This window comes from Notothenia coriiceps, unplaced genomic scaffold (genome assembly GCF_000735185.1).
Source record: "Notothenia coriiceps isolate Sejong01 unplaced genomic scaffold, NC01 NC01_scaffold00038207, whole genome shotgun sequence".
Lineage (NCBI taxonomy): Eukaryota > Metazoa > Chordata > Actinopteri > Perciformes > Nototheniidae > Notothenia > Notothenia coriiceps.
The window spans coordinates 172,329-192,201 of NW_011370908.1; the positions used below are offsets into that span (position 1 = coordinate 172,329).

General features: G+C 41.3%; 3 protein-coding genes and 1 long non-coding RNA gene across 5 annotated transcripts in view; 2 read left to right on the top strand and 2 right to left on the bottom strand.

The window, feature by feature from the left end:
• LOC104968064 (uncharacterized) overlaps window positions 1–814 on the bottom strand; it is a 7,695-nt gene extending 6,881 nt beyond the window's left edge. Inside the window, exon 1 of the long non-coding RNA XR_800782.1 lies at window positions 724–814. This is a non-coding gene — a long non-coding RNA (uncharacterized lncRNA). The remainder of the gene's footprint in view (window positions 1–723) is intronic.
• Window positions 1–6,615, top strand: part of mios (missing oocyte, meiosis regulator, homolog (Drosophila)) — a 17,120-nt gene extending 10,505 nt beyond the window's left edge. Inside the window, exons 8-12 of one of the 2 annotated variants that reach the window (XM_010797622.1) lie at window positions 673–831; window positions 1,766–1,918; window positions 3,187–3,391; window positions 4,082–4,211; window positions 4,678–6,615. In XM_010797622.1, coding sequence (XP_010795924.1) covers window positions 673–831; window positions 1,766–1,918; window positions 3,187–3,391; window positions 4,082–4,211; window positions 4,678–4,768 — 738 coding nt within the window. In that variant the 3' untranslated portion in view covers window positions 4,769–6,615. The remainder of the gene's footprint in view (window positions 1–672; window positions 832–1,765; window positions 1,919–3,186; window positions 3,392–4,081; window positions 4,212–4,677) is intronic. The other variant, XM_010797623.1, reaches the window with a different exon arrangement.
• Window positions 1–17,322, bottom strand: part of LOC104968063 (transcription factor IIIB 90 kDa subunit-like) — a 19,081-nt gene extending 1,759 nt beyond the window's left edge. The window contains exon 1 of the mRNA XM_010797621.1: window positions 17,317–17,322. The gene's annotated coding sequence lies outside the window, so the exon portion shown is untranslated. The remainder of the gene's footprint in view (window positions 1–17,316) is intronic.
• Window positions 7,087–19,873, top strand: part of LOC104968072 (glucocorticoid-induced transcript 1 protein) — a 16,467-nt gene continuing 3,680 nt past the window's right edge. Inside the window, exons 1-5 of the mRNA XM_010797629.1 lie at window positions 7,087–7,227; window positions 7,365–7,744; window positions 12,275–12,423; window positions 17,580–17,669; window positions 19,408–19,586. Coding sequence (XP_010795931.1) covers window positions 7,429–7,744; window positions 12,275–12,423; window positions 17,580–17,669; window positions 19,408–19,586 — 734 coding nt within the window. The 5' untranslated portion in view covers window positions 7,087–7,227; window positions 7,365–7,428. The remainder of the gene's footprint in view (window positions 7,228–7,364; window positions 7,745–12,274; window positions 12,424–17,579; window positions 17,670–19,407; window positions 19,587–19,873) is intronic.

Consider the following 19,873-nt stretch of genomic DNA (forward strand, 5'->3'; position numbering starts at 1 on the left):
GGGGGGGGGGGGAGCTCAATAATACTATTACAACTAACACTAACATACCATTACTACTGTATTCACTGTTAATGCTACTGATAAAACTGATACCATTACTACTGTATTCACTGTTAATGCTACTGATGCTACTGACACAATTACTACTGTATTCACTGCTAATGCTACTGATGCTACTGACACAATTACTACTGTATTCACTGCTAATGCTACTNNNNAAACTGTGCATTGTCTCTCCACCACTTCAAAAACAATACAGTTTTTGTCCAAGAAGGTGAGGCTTATTGACAGGGCGAGATATAAATATACTGTTGGTACTTGTCAATGTCTCTAGGTATGTACATGTAGCCCTGTAAATACGATGTCCTTTTGTGTTATCTGTTGTTTTATGTTCATGTTGTAACCTACTTGCTGCCATGTTGGACAGGTCTCCCTTGAAAAAGAGATTGATGATCTCAATGGGACCATCAGGTTTAAAAAAAAAATATATATAAAAAAAACATGTATTTACCGCGATATTCGATATATCGTTACATCCCTAGTTATCATGCATATTTTGTGTATGTCCAAAATGTGTATGTCACATTCCTTTACACAATTTCCTGATGACTTGCTTTACAAGTGCATGATTATGTTGCATTCTTCTCTGACTTGATACATTTGTGGCTGCAGCTGCCTCGATACATTGACAAATTAACCAATGAGATGAAGGAGGCGGGAAACCTGGAGGGCGTCCTGCTGACGGGTCTGACCAAAGATGGCGTGGACCTCATGGAGAGCTACGTGGACCTCACCGGAGACGTTCAGACCGCCAGCTTCTCCATGCTGAAGGTACACACAGAAGTTATGAAAAGTAGTATATGTGAAGAGAGGGGTGCATACTGATGCCAAACAGGCTTGTTTTGTGCCTGGGGAAATCTTACAGACCCTCCAGGTATGTAATATAATCCACTTGAAATAACCCCTATAGCAACACTGATAAAAGTCTCCTACATAAACTGCCTAAGTATATTGCCTCCCATCTCAAATTTAAATGAGTGTATCATCCCTGCACAGGTTGATTTGTTTTACTTTAATACATTTAGTGATGTCTGTAATTGTCACTGATGTTCTTTTAGATTAAATTATAGTTTTTTAATTGCCATGCAAGCTTGATTCTTATTGGTTAAGCACACAGAACATTCCCATCACACGACAATAAGAGACCCACAAATAAACGGTTTAATCATTAGTAACTTAAATGAACTAACCCCAAAACTGCAAACACAAACTGTCTATGCTTTTGTCTGATCACACCCTTGGAAAAATCAAAGCATATGCTAAAACTTGCCTCTAAAAGGTCACAGCTGTTATTCTAAACACAATTGCCCAAACTAATAACATGTTATGCAAGCCTCATTGGAGTTGTTAGCTCTCTTGCATTGGTTTCTAGAAAGAAAACGTAATAAAAGGAGTGGTGGAACAGGTCTATATCTTATTTAAAATTCTGGAGAACTACTCAATGTTTGCTTTACTTTCTTGTTCTAACCTGCTCCAAAAGAAAATTGCAGTGTACAAGGCATCCACCAGCACCTTTTTAGTAATTGCATTTACCTGACATACATGTACACATTCCTCCAGAGTGATGGGTGCAGCAAGAGTAAACTTAGAAGTTATTTTGTCCCAGGACACATTGTCTATTTGTATTAGGGATGTACTTTGCTGTGCCTTGTGTAAACTAAGGTGGGAGTGTGAAATAAGGCTGAGATAAGGTTTCTTCCAACAGGGTTCTCCAGGTGAAGTGTTGAAAGACCCCCGAGTCCAATGCTGGATCGAAAACTACCGCAACCTGTTGGATGCGTGGCGATTCTGGCACAAACGGGCCGAGTTTGACATCCATAGAGGCAAACTGGACCCCAGCTCCAAACCACTGGCCCAGGTAACACACATCTGGGGAAGATTTCTTTATTATTGTATAATACAAATATATTTATTAACTGTGGGGCTGATATGAAATCCACTGACAACAAATAAAAAAAAATGGATCATTCATTAGAGAAATGTATCAACCAAGAAGGCTTTCTATAGTGTGAGGATTTGTTTTATGTCATTGCTGGTTGAATGTATTTAAAGGTAGGGTAGGTAAGAATGGAGAAACCCGCTCGAGTGCGCTAGAATTTGAAAGTACGCAGCGGAAAAAAATCTGCCCCTTCCTTCAGACTTCCTTACAGAGCCCCTCCTCCAACACATGACACATGACCAATGAGGGCATGAGATAAGTTTGTGCACAGATGGAAGGCTGACAGGCAGGTAGGCCATCCAGTTACTTTAGCCGGGCCGGTGAAAATAATAGTTCGTGCTTTTTACAGTACTACGGCTTCCACAGATGACATTTTTTGATGTATTCATTGTCAAAGCATTTAATGTATTCATTGCTATCGGGATGTTAAGAGCATTCCATGGAATATAACAAAAAGTGTTTCTGAAGTGAACTACCTACCCCACATTTAAGTGAAAGTGAATGAAGGTTGAAAGGAATTTTTAAAGCATTCCTTTGGCTCTTGAAACTCTTCCAGAGCAATATTCACTATTTCGGGCCGTTTCAAGATAAACAATATCAGATTTTTTTTTACCAAAAGATGCAGCAATATATTTTTGTATTTCATCATTTCAATTATAATACGTTACTTGATAGATTTGATAACATTTTTGAAAATGCATGTTTGACTTTAATGTGATCGGGCCCTGGCAAACACAAGCCGTCTGTCCTGTTTTTTTTACTGTCTTGGATATTACTCCCCTCATGATGAAATAGGACGCTTGTACTGTTTATTACAGCAAAGGTAAGTCGTGCCTAGCTTGTAACACCCACTCTCTCCTCTCCACTTCTTGTCCTAAAACCTGTTCTATTTAGCACAACAATCTTAGTTATTCTCTCTGTTCCAGTTAATACACATACTGCACAAAATATTTCTACGTGCGATTCTGAGTACAAAGCGAACCTTAGCACAACCTACTAACTACACTATTATGACATTCCAATATTCACAGTTTAGCATTTTCGGATTATTGCAGTATTATCTAATGCTTATCTTCCTCTCACCTCAAAGTGAAAACCAGACAGCTGGTGAGCGTGAGCTTGTTGATTTTACCATCGTGTCCGCCGTTCCTTATCAACCGACCTTTGTGTTTGTTCTTGTGCGACAGGTGTTCGTGAGCTGCAACTTTTGTGGCAAGTCTATTTCCTACAGCTGCTCGGCGATGCCTCATCAGGGCCGCGGATTCAGCCAGTACGGGGTCAGCGGCTCGCCCACCAAGTCAAAAGTCACCAGTTGCCCCGGTTGCAGGAAACCGCTGCCACGCTGTGCCCTCTGCCTCATGAACATGGGCACACCTGTCTCTAACTGCCCAGGTAAACTGACCTATGTGGACAGATGCTCCGTTGATACTTACAGGCAGGCCTCTTGGAGCAGCTGAAGTGTTTATAATACTTAACTGAGCATTTGCAGGGGAGATTGTGTGGACTTTGTTCAGCATTAAGAGGCAGTAGCACCTGGAGGTTCAGTGGCCAATCCAGTTCCTATTTATTTATTTATTTTGCTTTTACTCATACTAATCCAAATTCAAAAGTTTTATTGCACAAAGCTACAGTATAGAAATAGCAAAACAATTTTTCTGACCAGAGTTCTTCCAACAATGCAACATATATAATAAAATACAAAATACTTCTGTGGCCATCTTCTATAGTTACACTTTTTTATACATGTCAATAGAATATGGGATATGTGCAAGAACAGAATATGAAATTAAATAATGTAAATTAAGACAAAATTAAATATAGTTCATTGCGGTGATAACTATTTATATAAATTAGTATATTGCAAGATGACAACATAAATGTTTATCAGGGCACTTAGCAGAGCTCAGGTGTTCAGCAGTCTTATGGCTTGTGGGATGAAACTGTCCCCGAGTCTGGTGGTTTTTGCGCGGATGCTGCGGTACCGCCTGCCAGACGGCAGCAGACAGAACACTACGTTGACATAGATAGTACAGTTTATAGATTGTTGATATTGACTTGTAGATGAATATCTTTTTCTGGCAGGAACAGGGAAGTCAGACGAGCGGTTGGACTTGACAAGGGAAAACAAACTCGCTCAGTTCAACAACTGGTTCACCTGGTGTCACAACTGTCGTCATGGCGGCCACGCAGGACACATGCTCAGCTGGTTCAAGTAAGCTCTCTCTGCAGACTGCAGATGTGTGGCTTTTTTCAGACAGGATTGTGAACTTGTTTCCTGCTATGTTCCGTGTACCTTTTGTCCATTAGCAAACTATACATTACATTAGTAAATAAAAAAGATAAAAGCTATTCGTTGCTCTTTCGGTTCTGTAGCACTTTCATCGTTCTCTTTAAAATAATGTATTCTCTCTGTGACTGTTATGGAAGGCAAAGCAATTCGATATAAAATCACTTCTGTTCTAAATTACCACCTAACTTTAAAAGTAATTGTAATGTTAGGTCCATGTGTGGATCCTGCTAAATTAAAAGATTGCCTGATTTATTATTTTAAATGGTCATATCAGAATTCAAATAAATGGATGAATGAAAGGTACACTTACCTGCCAGGCCCTTCTGTACTCTTTTGGCCATCTTCTGTATTTACACTTTTTTTATTGACCTTAATGTGTCTTTTACAGAGACCATACAGAGTGCCCAGTGTCTGGTTGCACGTGTAAATGCATGCAGCTGGACACCACAGGGAACCTGGTGCCTTCAGACAGCAGCTAAACAGGAGAAGCTTGTCGGAAAGTGAAGTCCAACACCCGCCCAAAGCCAACCAGCGTGGGTTTACTGCTACACCCACCACACCGACAACTGGGCAAGGGACGAAGGGTGCAAGCAGGGTCCTTTTCTGCAGCAGCTGCTTAAATAGAATGGGACGCTGTTAAGTTATAGTCTAGTGAATGTAATGTTGTAACTGAGCCCTATATGAAGAAGGGAGGCAGTGTGTGTGCGTGTTATGGTTTAGTGTCATCTAGTAAAATAAATCACATTTCAGCTTGTAAAGATGTGCTCAAAGGTGCCAAGATGTCCAAGATATATTTAATTTTCTCGTGTTTTAATACACTTTCTAACGTCTGTATTTGTCTTAAGAAAGTATCTTCACATACTTCATGAAAGCATTGTCCGGGGTGAAGGGCGGTCCCCCGGGGGCCGGAGCCACACTCTCTTTATGTTCTTCTGTGCCACTCTTCATCTGGCATTGTGCGGGATGGCTTCCAGTGTGAGGGGTGGTTATGGGGTATAGGATGGGGAATGGGATAAGGTAGGGGGTGAAGGGTGATGAGGAGGAAGGGTGGGAGGGTGCGTCTGTATTCATCAGCAGACTCCAGGCCTGTGGTCCATGAAAGAAGCTCGCCAGAAAACAGCAGCTGCTCGGCACTCTAACAAGACCCTCCAGATTGTTCCCCCCATAAAGAACCTCAGCTGCCGGAACACTATTGACTCAAAGAAAGAGCGAGAGAACAGACAGCCTGAGCCCTGGACCCCCCCCTCGTACAGCCTTCGACATACACAGACTTGCCCTCTCTTTCTTTCTCCCTCTGTGGTGCCCAAATTGCACCCAAAAACTATGCACACCACACATCAATCCAAGGATGGGTGCCGTCTGTGGGGGGACGGCCGTGTGTAAGCCGCATTGTAAATGGGTTTACTCTCTTTCTCTGCCACCCTCCCCGCTCTGTCACTAACGTAGGGAGGCATTGTTAGTGAGAGGCGGCCTGCACCAGACCTGGCTAAATCACTTAGTCATGGAGGAGGAGGAGGAGGGTGCACAGGAGCTACTGTATACTGCTTTCCCCAGGATCTTTTCCCGGTGTGGGAGGTTTTATAGGCCTGCGTGCCCTTTTGTGAACTATTTTGGAGTGTAGCTGACAAATTGGCGAGCCGTGTTGCGTCCCAAAAAACAGGGTGGCTGGAATTTCACCCTTTCAGTGTTTCTTTTAAATAAATTCCGACTGACAAATCGGAGCACTGCTGATTGGGTTGTTTTCCATGGTTTATTTTTACATTATCAGTTTCATAGACAGATGGCGTGGGGTTTCTATCATGTGCATTCTTTATCTTCGCTTGAAAGCATTGAGTCACCTTATTCTCCCATGGGAACTCCCACAGAATCACAGACCAGTGCAGGCAGAAGGAAGGACAGCATTGAATAACAATAGATTTTGGACCTCGGAACTAGGCAAATAATACATCTCCTTATTAGATTGAAAATTCATTCTTGAGTTTGAACAGCTTGTATCAACGCAATCTTACCTCAAGGTTCATTAGTAGATGTTGCAGAGCTTTAAGTCTCATCATTATGTTTCTCAGCAGGTGGCGTATGCGGAAAAAATGCTCCATATTGGATGATATTACAATGAAATTCACTCTTGACCTTAAAAAAAAAAGTTGATCAATATAATTAAAATCAACCTTGGTGGTCTTGTTTGATCAAGCTTACACAGGCTTATCAAAGATAAGCAAATACATATATAAGTATTTATGAAAGAACATTGTACTGCATGGATTCTACAGGTCAAACGATGTCTGTAAACTGTATACAATGCTGTAATAAATACATGTTTATCATTCATATATTTATTTATCATATATAGTGTGAATCACTGAAGTTAGTAGTGTTCAATAGAAAACAAAATAATTTGAACATTTACATTTGTAATACCATCTGCTGAATTATTATATTGTAATTATGATTAAAAGGTACAGATCATATACAATAGGCATCCTCAACTGTATTTTTTACAATGACGAGCAACAAAATACTTCTCAAATAAGGCCGTTTCTCTACTTTGTAAAAAAATAATACACTGGTGCAATGGTAAAGAGTAAAATTAAAGGATATCTTTCACATCTCAATCTCCTTAACAAAAAAAACTTTCCACACTAGTAAGACATTTCTTACCTGATTGGATGAAAGTACGATCCATAGACATACTGGCACCAATCAGCGAAGTTACTGTACATCGTCACTATCCAATGAGAAGCTCAGAAATGAGTAGCGTAGCCCGCCCACAGGCAACAGCCAGTAGTCTGGCCGTAACAACTGTCATTTAGAGAGTGGACATGATGAGGAAGAGAGCTTGAAAACAAGAATTAAACGTCTCAAGAAGTATCATAAACAACTTTTAAAGTTACTATTGTAGTTGTTAGAGCTTACATCGTCATGTGTTAGTATCTTACAGGTAAGTTATCACCAACAATTGCGAGTTTTTGTCCTTTTGAGCGCATGAGTTGACTTAAAAAAAGGAAGCTAACGTTTTTTTTTGCTAACTAGCTAATGTTTATCTTACCGTTCCCCCACCACCACCTCCTCCTCCAGAGAAGCAGCAACTTTGGCAGTACGTCTTTCTTCCTGTGATAGGAATTACAGCCAGTTTCGAAGGATGTCAGCCCCCAGCAACTCGCTCCAGCAGCCGAGGGTAAGACGCAGCAATGCGGGCTCCCCCGGCTCCTTCAACAACAACAGCAGCAGCTGCCGTTTGCACCCCATCCGAGCCACCGTGCCCTACCAGCTCCTGCGCGGGGGTCCGAGCAGCCCCACGCGGGGGTCGCAGACCCTTTACGGTGGAACCACGAACAGCCGAGGCTCCAGTCCCCCTTCCAGTCCCTCACTCATTTCGGGAAGTGCAAATGCTAAGCAAAGACTGTCCCCCGAAAATAAGGACTCCTCATGTCCTCCAGACTCTCCGGTTTCCAGAGGTAAAATCTATTTTCTTTTGCTATTTTATCCTACAAAGGCCAGTAAATGCCATGTCACCATGTGCTGTTTGCAAGTTATAACTTGTCATAGTAACTTTCCTGTGACGAAGATATCGATCTGAATTTTCATTAGAATATTTCAATAGAGAATAAGGTAAACTATTATATTTGAAGGGGTAAGTCTGGAGCATGATAGTCTCTTGATTTGCAGAAGGTTGATTCATTAACTATTCAGCCTATCATCCACTTACACAATTTGACAATCATAAAGAGAATAGATTGCACTTTTGGCTCTCTTATTTCCCATGGACTTTTGACAGGACAGAGGGGGAGGAGAGAATTGGCAGAAAGACATGCTTTCAGTTGTATAAAGGGGCCACGTCAGTCCCAGTAGTCAGAGCGCTGAGTGAAAAGTCAGGTGTTGCTTTTTTTGACCTCACGCCATTGATGCAGCATGGAGCACTCATGGCACATTCAGAACATCTGTTGAGCCTCACCATGTTCTCTTCCACGTGGATAACAGAGGTCTGTGCTATGTCGTGTCATGTCATGCTTAGCTGCTTTTTGGATAGAGACAAACTGAAGAAGGACACGAGAGTCCAGGCAGCCTTGTATCTGCATTTCACAGTCTTCCACTAAATCTCCTTTATGGGACAGCCTTTTTTTGCCATATATTGAAGCTGTAGCTTAATTTACAGACCGGTAGCGGTATCTTCTTGAAGGCCAGAACTACATTTCTTCATCAAAGAATACACAGCTTGTTTTTCAGTATTTTGAGATAAGAAGATATTCCTTTTTAGGACTGAAAACATGAGTGGGCATGTCGGACTCCACACCAGTTCCCATGAAAAGCACCAGATATATACTCGGCACAAGAGTGTTCTGTACTTAGTTAGTTTAGGTCCCATATTGCAACACACCACGAGACAGCTACATTGCACCAGCTTGATCGAAGCTTCATTAGTCATGTTTAAATGTTTCTCCCTTTTACCTCTTTGCCAAAAGTGCTGCCCTCTTGTATCATACAGGATAGTGTTTAATTTGGAATTGTATGTTTGTGACATGCTTCACATTCCTCAGTTCTTTGAAAGAGATGACCTCCAACCTTGACCAGTGTACCATGCAAGGCAGGAAAGGAAGTCTATTCCATAACAACTGAGTGGGTAGACCTACCAGGCACGACACATTTCACCCGTGTTTGCCTAGTGGTTGGTGTTGATTTCCCACCCCAGTGGCATGCCACGCATACCTCAATCCTCTGAAAGGACGACCTCTCACCCAGACCAGTGTCTCATGTTAGTGGTGATGATGGAGACTTGACCCAGCTTCATTGCCGTGTCCTCACAGTACAAACATGCAAGAGAGGCCTCTGATGAGGACTATGATCATATCAGTGTGGGTTTGGTGGCTACTAGCATTCAAAAATTGCAAACACGATTTAGTCATTAACATCTTTCATCACTTCATGCCAGCTTGGAAACGAAGTTGGAGGATTTGCGCTTTGTAATATATCATTCGTTGTAGTATTTTGGACCCACCCAAAGACATAATGCTTGCCATTTGGTGGGTCCAAAATGCCGTGCACTATCATTAATGTTAGCGCCAGAAAGTGACCTACATACACAACATATTGAGATTTTTGCCAACATTCAGGAAAAAGGAAACTTTTCTTTTAAGCTTTTCTACATGGCTAATACAAAACATATATCATTGACATGCTGTTGTACATGTTGTTTGCATACCCCTAGTATAATATTCCATATCATGACTTTTTAGGTTCACCAGCATGTCATCATTCACTGTCCCAACAATGATAGTCCTGCTCTCTGTCAAAGTGCCAGCTGTGCTGAAACAGCCCTGCTTCATTGTCACACATTCAAACTGCAGAGTAGGACCACATGTGGAAATGTGCTGTGTTTTCTGTTGTTTTATCAACCAACCCTGCACAACAACTGGTTGAACCTCAAACTTGATGCTAGGTTTTCGGATTCTTCTCGGTGGTAAAAGTTGAAATCGTTGGCATTGATAGCATGTACCTCATCGCCCATTGAGATACATAGCCTGTTGTGGGAGGTACCCACTGGACTCATTGACTGATAACTGCTAACAATGCTCACTAGCCACATTCTGAACAGCTGAGAGACAGATGCTGAACTCATAACTTTATAAGTTCATGGGAAAGATTAATATCACTATTCATATTGCAGTCAATGTTCGTATTACAGCTACAAATTAAAAAGACAGTCCTCTAATCATAGTTTAGTGATAGGGCATTGTAAATAAACGCGCAGTATCATACATATGAACAGAATCAATAATCATGCCACTTGTATCAGTATTCTATATATTAAGAGTAAAAAGTATGATGAATATTAATACCATGGCAAATAACTAGTTTTAGTCCTTTCTGTAGTATAAGTAGGGCTGCTCGATTATGGCAAAAATCATAATCACGATTATTTTGGTCAATAATTGATATCACGATATAAGTTTGTTGTATGTTTTTAACAGTTGATTACCCTGAACTTTAAGTATAATTAAACTGAAAACACAATATTAAAAAAAAAAAATCGTTTTATTTCGATTTACGTTGTTTTCGTAATCGTTGCAATCCAAAATTGTAATCGAGATTAAAATACGATTAATTGCACAGCCCTAAGTATAAGTATACTGGGACACTGTATTCATTGTTTAGACTTCCGTCTTGCACCTCTTCTCACCAAGTTTGTACTGTCTTGAGGGTGGGCCGACTGAATTAAAACATGTCCAAGACCATCTCCATATGTAAATATAGGTTGCATATAAGACCTACCAGGTTTAGCTAATGGATAAACTAAAATGATATATTAACTGGAAGGGCTGCCTGAGAGTGCAAACCCCTAAATCCTTTAATCCTGCTCTAATTTCATTGAGCATTTCTGGGATACCAAACGTGATTTTTGTCACAACTGTGATCACAAGATGAAGTTAAACTATTGTACATTTTTCCTTTCAACCAGACTTGTGAAAACCTACAGGAAACCATTCTGCTATGGTTTACTGATCTGGACCACATGTTTGTTTTCACATTTGCCTCTGCTCTCCAGTTAATAAACCACCGTTTATCCCCTCTGAAGGCAGGGACTCTTTCACAGCTTGCTGAATGCCCGGCTAAGGAAAGTTCTTATTCAAATGCAACCAGAAGTATTCCTTTTTAATGTCACGCAACACCACTCATGTTCCCCTGAAATCAGCAGATGGACTGCTTTGATGTCTTCTTTCTCACTGTTTCTTTTTTCTCATCACAAGATTATTCTATTTTGGCAAGTGGGGAGACGATGGAAAATAACCTCAGTCCTGGTTCTGAGAGCACTGGCTTGGCCTGTATCAATATTGATGGACATTTAGCCTGCTTCCTTTGTCTACAATGCTTCAGGGAATTTTACTGTAGCCCAGTAAGCTTACTTAGGCAATACCTTTGGGTGGGTAGGCCCCGTGTATTCTGTGAACAAAGAACAACAATGATGCCTATGTAGTACTGCAAGGAGAGGGGTGCCTCATGTAGATAGTTTAGTCTGTGTGTGTTAGTCTGTGTGTTCACGTTGGAAGGGCCTCTGCTTAAACCTACTCAGACAGGGAATGGAGTCAATGTTTCCTCAAAATCATGGCGCTATCTCTTTTTTGTCTGTCTTTGATACGGAAATGAAGGAGAATTTGTTTCTGGGAATCACACAAAGTGTAATTGAGGCTATTGCATTTAATCCAACTGTTACTGCACTATCATGCTATTCAACCTTTGGCATTGCGTATTTTGTTTCTCTCTTTTTTTGTTTTTTTTGTGCGTGTCACTGCAGGAATGTTGAGTGGATGCAGGCAGGTTTGATATGCATTGTGGTGTGGTTGTTTATGAGTTCTTATGTGGGTGGTGTGTGGTTAACTGTTCTGGCTCACAGCAGACTGCTCTCATAACATCAGATGCTCCTGCTCAGCCATTTACATTTGCTTCAGGCCTTAGCTCTCAAAACATGGTGTTTGCCCTCAACTAATACTTAAGAGATTAGAAACAATTGTCCACACCTTGAGAACAAGAAGAGTTTGCAGTATACGGTTTTATCTCCATTATTAACTGTACATTGCAGTATTCAAGGTGAAGTGTTGATTATACTCTATTGGGTTTTTGGAGATATCGTCTTCATTTTTGTAATATTTCTTTCTGTGAAATATATTTCTATTTTTGCAAAGTAAACATTTACACACAATCCCGTTTGTGCTAGAACTTTACCACAGGCAAAGAATCTAGGCCAAGTACAAAAAACACATTTTGTCAGTAGGACTTTGATGATGTCATTGTGTTTTGTTTCAGGTTTAACATGATTATCTGCCAACAATGTAAACCATTATACTTGTATGGCCCCGAGTCCTTGGCTAATTATTTGCACTGAGAGATTGATCACACTGTATGTTGATGCCTCTGGGAGTGTGTCTTTCTTGGTGCTGCTGATGCCTGCGTGGGTGCTTGTGTTTCACCCCATCACTTTGTTCTTTTCACAGCAGAAAGGTCCAAGTTACAGGTTCGAAGCTCCAGTGCCATCAGGCGGACATCTTCACTGGACGCCATCACTGGGCCGTACCTCACCGGCCAGTGGCCTCGAGACTCCCACGGACCCTACCCCTCCTGTATGAAAGACAAAGCCACACAGGTACATACAAATGTTTTATATGTTAATGCTATTAAACATAGAAATATAGGACTCCCAAAGATAATGTAATAATCCTGGTGTATCATAGTAGCCTCAACTTTTTTCAAATGTTATCTGAATATCATGGGTGCCTCTAAGCAGTAGCATCCATGAGTCTTAGCTGCTGTAGCCTTGGATAGCAAATGTATAATGTTAATATTAAGGAGCGTGCCAAGTGACTCCTGCATCCGTGGTTCCAGATTGAAGAAATCACAGACAAAGGGAAGAAGCGCTACATCACTAAAAGGTCACATGTAGTCATCATGGAACCATCACCATCACCACCGTCATCTTTGAATTGTTGATGTGATGTCTGATGCACGACGATTGGTGAATCATCATATTGTAATTTTGGTTTTGAGTAAAGCATGTTTGAAGTGTTTTACCAAATATGGTTTGCAATGAATGATCTTAGTTTGACAGAAAGAATACCTTAACGTATCTGAATAGGGCCATATGGCTCACAGCTTGTCCACAGTGTCTGGTAAGTCCCCAAATTCCACATTCACTTTTCATTTCTCGCTAAAAAAGAATGGCAGTTAAGACTTCAATGTAACTGTTTGTTTCTGTTTCAGTGCTAGGTCAAGGAGACGTATTTAAACAATGTGGACAAAGGTTTTGATTATCTGGTGGACTTTGCAGTAACTGAAATGTCCTCAAAGCACTACCTTTTTAATAAATGCTAATACTTCATAAGGAATAAACATGGTTTTCCTAATTCACATCGCCACAGTATTCCTGGAAAGCAGCTCACTAATCTTGCCCTGTTGACTGCCTCAATGTAGTTTTTCTCTAAAAGTACACTTGTTGACGGGTGTTGGTGTCTGGTGGGTTTCTGTCATGAACGAATATTGACTATGCATGATCATGACAAGGGCTGCACCCTCTTTGCTTAAAGAAGCCTTTCATGTGTCTGAATGAAGCCCCGACAAGCCTAATTTACATGGGCTTCATTCCTTTTAACCCGTCATCTGCCTCACATGTCTTTGTGTGTTGGCTGAGGAAGTGGTGTGAGGGCCTAAAAGATCTCTTGAAGTGGCTGCATGCATGCATGCATGCAGAGTAAATACCTCTTATTACAGGGTTCCTGTGCACTACTGCAAACACAGGACAAGTATGGAGAATCTATTCCATAATTATCAGGCCTTGAAAAAGGTTATTGCAGAATCAACATTTGGCCAGGGATTTTGTAGACCCTTTTTTTTGCCACATTGTGACATTTGAACATTTTTTTTCCAGCCTTATCAGCAAAGACCTGATTGAAGGCGGACCTGAACGAAAACTAAGTTTAAGAGGTTTATATCTGTCAGAGCTGTGGAAATATGAGTTGTGAAAACATTTAGCCATGTTGTAATGATGTGGGGGAGTGTGACACACTTGACAATCCTTATGCGATTAAACTCCCCCAAGGATAGTGAGAGACCACTTCCTGTTAGAAAGCTATGCCTGGGCAAAACTCTTTCTATAAGACGACGACAGCAGCAGCAGCAGCAGCAGAGAGCAGCTCACAAAAGGTCCCTGGCCTCTTTTGTTGGTCATTGCTCAAGTTCAAGACAACCTCTCCTTTGAGCCGTTATGTAGCCTTGCATGGAGGTGAAGTTGTTTGCACCTGTCCCCCAGGCCACGGCTGAGTCGAGGAGAAATCCCACTGCTTACCACCTGGCCCTCGTGGCTGCACGGCTCGCCTGCCTTTTGTGTGGGAGTTGAGGAGCAGAGGGCCCATACATATGCTAATCACTGTTCCGGGCTAGGTCTGTGTGCCCTAGGCCCTGTGGTTTCAGAACACAGAGAATGTCTGTATGAAGATTAGGGCCCCGACAAACCACGCAGACCTCAAAGAACTACAACCGACAAAGGCAGACTGATCAAATAGTTTGCCTCTCCTCGCAGTTTTTGTTAAAGATTGCACTTTAAACACAACACAAAAACTACAGGTGATGGCAAGCTGACCACAGAGAGGCATTTTGAGTTCTGAAAATGCGTGAGAGGAAATCATTTATCTGCATTTGTAATCTGAAAAACCAAACAAAAAGACAAACAGTTTTTCACGCCAATGGAAATCTGCTTTAGCTTCCTCTTTATAGGACTGGAATATCAAAGGAGAAGATGTCTGCTATGGACTTCGGAGCCAAACACATGTGGCCACAAAAGCAGGTTTTACAGGTCCCTCCCAAAAATGTATTATATATTGCTTTGCTCTTTCTTATTACTGTCAACTTGAATAAATTAAACATTAACACATCATGATAACGTTATACTATACGTTAGTCGAATACACACATGTTGACTGAATAGAGCCAGAAAGCATCTTACTGCAAGTAGGAAAACAAGTACTACAATGTTTTCAGCATTTTCCTGTCATCTTGCTAAGTTGCTCAAATATATGCAGGTGTTTTGTCATTCCCCTTTTGCTAATTAAAAAGCGACCAGCTAATCCTCCTCATAATGGAATGACACCAGACCCCATTTGGCTTCTGAACACTATCAAATGATAGCAGTGGCTGCTCTCATGTCCCGGCATGCATTCTAAGCTAATCTAGCACAAATTCCACCGTCATTCTGATGTAGCCCAGTCATTATTTCCTGCTTTGGAACAGAACTGGATTCTTGAGGATGTTGCCTGCATGTAACCCTTTGAGGAGGAATCCTAATGGGAAGCAAGCTGCAGGCTACGGTAACAGTCGTATCTGCAGGGGAGTGCATTATCAGGAACAACACCTGGTGCACACGTCTACACAGCACACATCTCGGGACATAAGTTAAAGAGCTAGCATGATTAAAAGGACCCTGAGGCAAATAGAGGTGGGTGTTGAAGAAGAGCGTCAATTAAGATAACCTGCAGTATTTGAACAGTCTAGTTTTACTCTCTATATCTGGGTGGAAATAAGTCATTTATTGCAAAGTGAAATATCCACTATATTAAAGAAAAGTGTTGCCCTTATATTGACACCTATGGCCCGAGACATCTCGGCATAGCTTTCTTAAGACTTGAAACAAAAGCAAGGATTCATGTATAAAATGTTATGTCTAAAACAATAAGTGTTTGGAATTGATTTAACAACCAGGGAACGAGTTGCAGGGATTATTCTCACTTCCTTTGTTCTCATTAGCTGTTAAGTTGTTTGCACTAAAAGCTGCGGTCACCACTAACACTAAGCACACATCATTGCGATATGTTAAGTTAAAAAGGATTGATTTGAGTTAGGGCTTATGACGTTGAAAAACAGCAACTTTCGGAGGTGAAGAAACATTCCACTTGTGAATAACTACCTTGAGCTCTTTTTTCTTTTGATTCTATGTTTTTTATTATTACCAGTGTTTTTGCAGCCCTCGTTTACTCCCATATTGAAAGCGTCTCACATTTCATTGAGTTACAAGTAGCAAGTTGCATTCCCTATTTGACGTCATTGAACATCTGTGAGAACTTAGTTTTTCCTCAACAGCAAAGTCCACAGCTCCACAAAGCCCATCTGCCCTTTTGCAGCATTCTGCATTCTGAATGAACAGACTAAGCTGCAGCATCCACCCCGTCAATGCCTGGCAGAGGCATCAAACAGCACAAGCCACTGCATAGGCCATGCTCAAAATGTTAATGCTAAAGGCTAGTTACACATCTGCCATACAGCGTGGCCAGGCACAGTGGGCTCTTTATGAGAGCACAAGCCCCCATTTCATCCGCTGTCCTTTTCTGGGCAAACCAGCGCAAGCTATCCAGCGCTAACGGCTTCACGCGGGTGTTCCTCATTATTCACAGTGTGATATTCCATATCATAGGGCAAGGTTTGTGCCTTAGTTGGAGAGTCATAGAGGTTTTTCTGTTAGTGTGGGGTCAGACAGAAGGCAGTGTGAAGACACTGACATTTCAGATGTTTCGTAAGCTGTGCTGACTATAAAACGTCACATGTTTGAGGAACTGTTGATATGCATAATCAGGGGGAAGTATGTGGTTTCAGGCTATGAAGGATTCTCAGTCTGTTTCTGTTTTTGCATATATTTACATAACTTAACCGTTTCCTTGTTTATGCAGAAGAGGTCTAAAAGACAGTGAGAGAGAACTGCCTGTATGTTCTCTGAAAGGGAATGGTTTGTATATCAGATGTTCTTTTCCTTGGTGGGGATGACACAAAATGTCTCTGTCGACTTGTTTATTTAGGCTAAACCTAACATTGTGCTGTACATAATCTGCCAAATCAGTTGTGTGTGTGTATAGGCTAAATAGTTCAAACTTATTTATAGACTTACTTAAGGTGAACAGTTGGAGACCAGCAGCAGCTAATAGTGAAGTCCTTGTAAGAAGGTTAACCTGGGTTTCTTAGTTTAGTCCTTACATAAAGACATTGTTTTTATACCCAGGCCCTGATGTATTTCTCTTTACCGGGGTTACTAATGGAAGCAATCAAAAATGCTATGACTTTTGTTTGTCCTATTTTAATTGAGTTATTTCCCGAGGGAGAGTATCTCATGACTGTTTTCCTCAATGTCATTGTTTCCAGACTCCAGCTTTACTTTGAGCACACGGCACTCCTTTCTGCTTTCAACCACATCTTTCTCAACTGTTTAGCCAAATGGTTTGGTGGATGCTCACACCCTGAGGCACACACTGAGGTCATCTTATTGGTTCATCGACACCTTTCTCAGTATTTTTAGAAAGGTCTTACGTCTTTAAGCTTTTGTTTACTTTAAGTATATCTGAATTGAAATGGCGAAAAACTAGTGTGTGTATATATCACTGATCCTAACTGTATTTCATTGTGCAAACACATTCATGACAACCATGTACATATAAAGACATTTCATACCAAAACATTTGTAATGGGCACATGCACCAAGACTCAACAAGGACTCCATTGTGACCTTTTGTTTTCTGATCTCTGTAAACATTAGGCCACCATGCCATGCAAACACATCTCACAAACTGCAGGTTAGTTAAGCCTTTCAAGGAGATACTTATCTTTGTGAGCATGTGCAACATAAGATATGCTTCTTGGGGGGCCACAGGGTCCTACAGTTCACGTGGAGCATGTACAGTATCAGAGGAACTGTGTCTGTGTTGGAGGAAATGAAATAGAGTTGTGTAGCATGCGGTTTAGTGATAATGTGTATTTATGTGTTTTCAGACTCCGGGTCTGTGGGTTGATGAGGGAGCAGAACAGGGAAGTCCTCACCAGCGGTCAGCCTCCTGGGGCAGCGCGGACCACCTGAAAGAGGTAGATTCACCAGCCTTAACCTCGCTTCACCCAAAGTCACAGCTGCTCCTGACCACAGCCTCACAGATGGAGGATGTACACAGTGGAGTAGTGTGTAAACCGTCTGACACTAAGCTTGAGCACACTTGCTCCAAACACTCGGTTCAAAGAGCACGTTTTTGTCATCTTTGTGGTTCATTCCATTTATTCAAAATGTGTTTTATTTGTCAGTGTCTGAGGTCAGCCTAAATATGATTCTCCTTAAGCTTGGTTTCCACTCCTGTCTCTCTGCATGGCTTAGTGGCCAACCAGCCCGACCACATGGAGCTATTAGGTCTCTGTCCAGGCCACAGTCTAAATGTAACCTCCTTCTCCCCTCCGCTTCCCATTCAACTGAAACTCTTGCATCTCATTATGGCCGCTTGTCTTTGAGCCACAGTGTAGGAGCTCCTCTCGAGGGCCATATGGTTCCTGCTTTAACTTACAGTGAAGGAACTTCGTCATGGGAACTCATGTTACTTTAAAGCCTTACTCATCACTGTGCAACACTATGCTATTTCACTGTTTTCTAATCTGTTAGTGATCAATATTTAGTTCTAAAATATTCACGGATGATCAGATATCTTAATTTGTTAGTATTGACCAGAACTTAAAAAAAAACATTTTAAAAATCGACTTAATTCTAAAGATCAGCCCACAGGACTTCCTTCATTAAATAACTTAGCTTTATGACCAAGGTTAATTGTTAAGGCATTACTGTGAATCAATTCTGAATTGTTTAGATGTACACAAGACAGAAAGAGACGCATGAATAGATCCAGCTACATAAGAAGTCAAAACCTATTCCCTCACAGGCAAATGATCTCATCAAATCCTACTGTTAAATTCAGAATGGATAAATCAAATTTAAGCATAAATGTCGTCATACACTAAAACTAGGCCAGCTAGAGGAATGTAAAGACGATCCCAGGGACTTGGCCAGTACGATCAATAGCATAGCGCAGCCAGGAAAAGCTCTCTCTCTTCCTCTGAGATGACATGGGGATTGCCTGGACTTGTCATTATCGAGCGCTGCGGTCACTCAATGAATGAAGTGAACTGTATCCTAGCTCTTGAACCTCTGCGATCACATGTGTGGGAGGACGTCTGTGAAAAGAGCAAGTCTCTTTGTTGACTGTGTTGCCAGGATTACAAGATCAGCATTGAAGACCACACCTTTTTCTGCATAGTACAACTGTTAGGCTCACAAATGGTATCCTGTTTTGAGGCTGATCCTGGGCCAGAAACACCCATTGACCTAAGTTCTTGCATCACCAGAAATGCTGCAATAAGGAGGAACCTCAATAAAACAATGTTTAGGCCAACACATGGGATTAGAGCTGCTTTTAGTCCATTAATACATCCGTTTACCGACGGACAATTAATCAGCAACTATTTTGATAACTGATAAAACGTATAAATTCAACTTCTGATAGTTCCAGCTTCTCAAATGTGAGGATTTGCAAGTTTTTTTTATATTATTCATTAAACTGATGGTCAAACAAAATCCCCACATAGCTTTGGCCTTTAGTTAATTGTGACTCTTTTCAATTGTTGATTAATTAGGAAAATAACAGTTGTTTGCGACCCAAAATGGAAGCAAATGTACTTACCACCTTCTCTGTTGGGAAAAGTTCTAATTCCCCTGGTTACTGAAATATGAGCTCGACAGGACAGGTGTGATCTGTAATTTTCTGATGTGATCTTACTTGTCCTTCAGCAGATTGCTAAACTGAGACTGCAATTGCAGCGCAGCAAGCAGGTCAGCCGTCAGAGCAAAGACCGGGAGCAGAGCTCTCTGCAGCTGCAGCATCAGGCGCAACATGGCACTACCTGCCCATCACAGGTGAGCTATTCATACCAGGTCACACACAGTCACTGCTGCCATGCTCTTTTCAGGTGAGAACATAAATGAACCCTGACTTTGGTGGTCCAAGGTAAACCCTGACAGCTGATATGTGATAAGGTAAACAATAAACGATGGAGACCAAACCATATCTCAGCTGCTAAGGATAAGATAAATATATATTAACACACCAGGGTTAAGCAAGGTGCCTCTCACATTACACGTTTAATGGAATGAAATGTAAAGCACATTTTCTATTTACTGCATTAGTTTAAGTTTAGTAGTATCAGCATGCTATGACTAAGTAGTCCCTATTTGAGAAAAAGGTGCAGGTATTTTC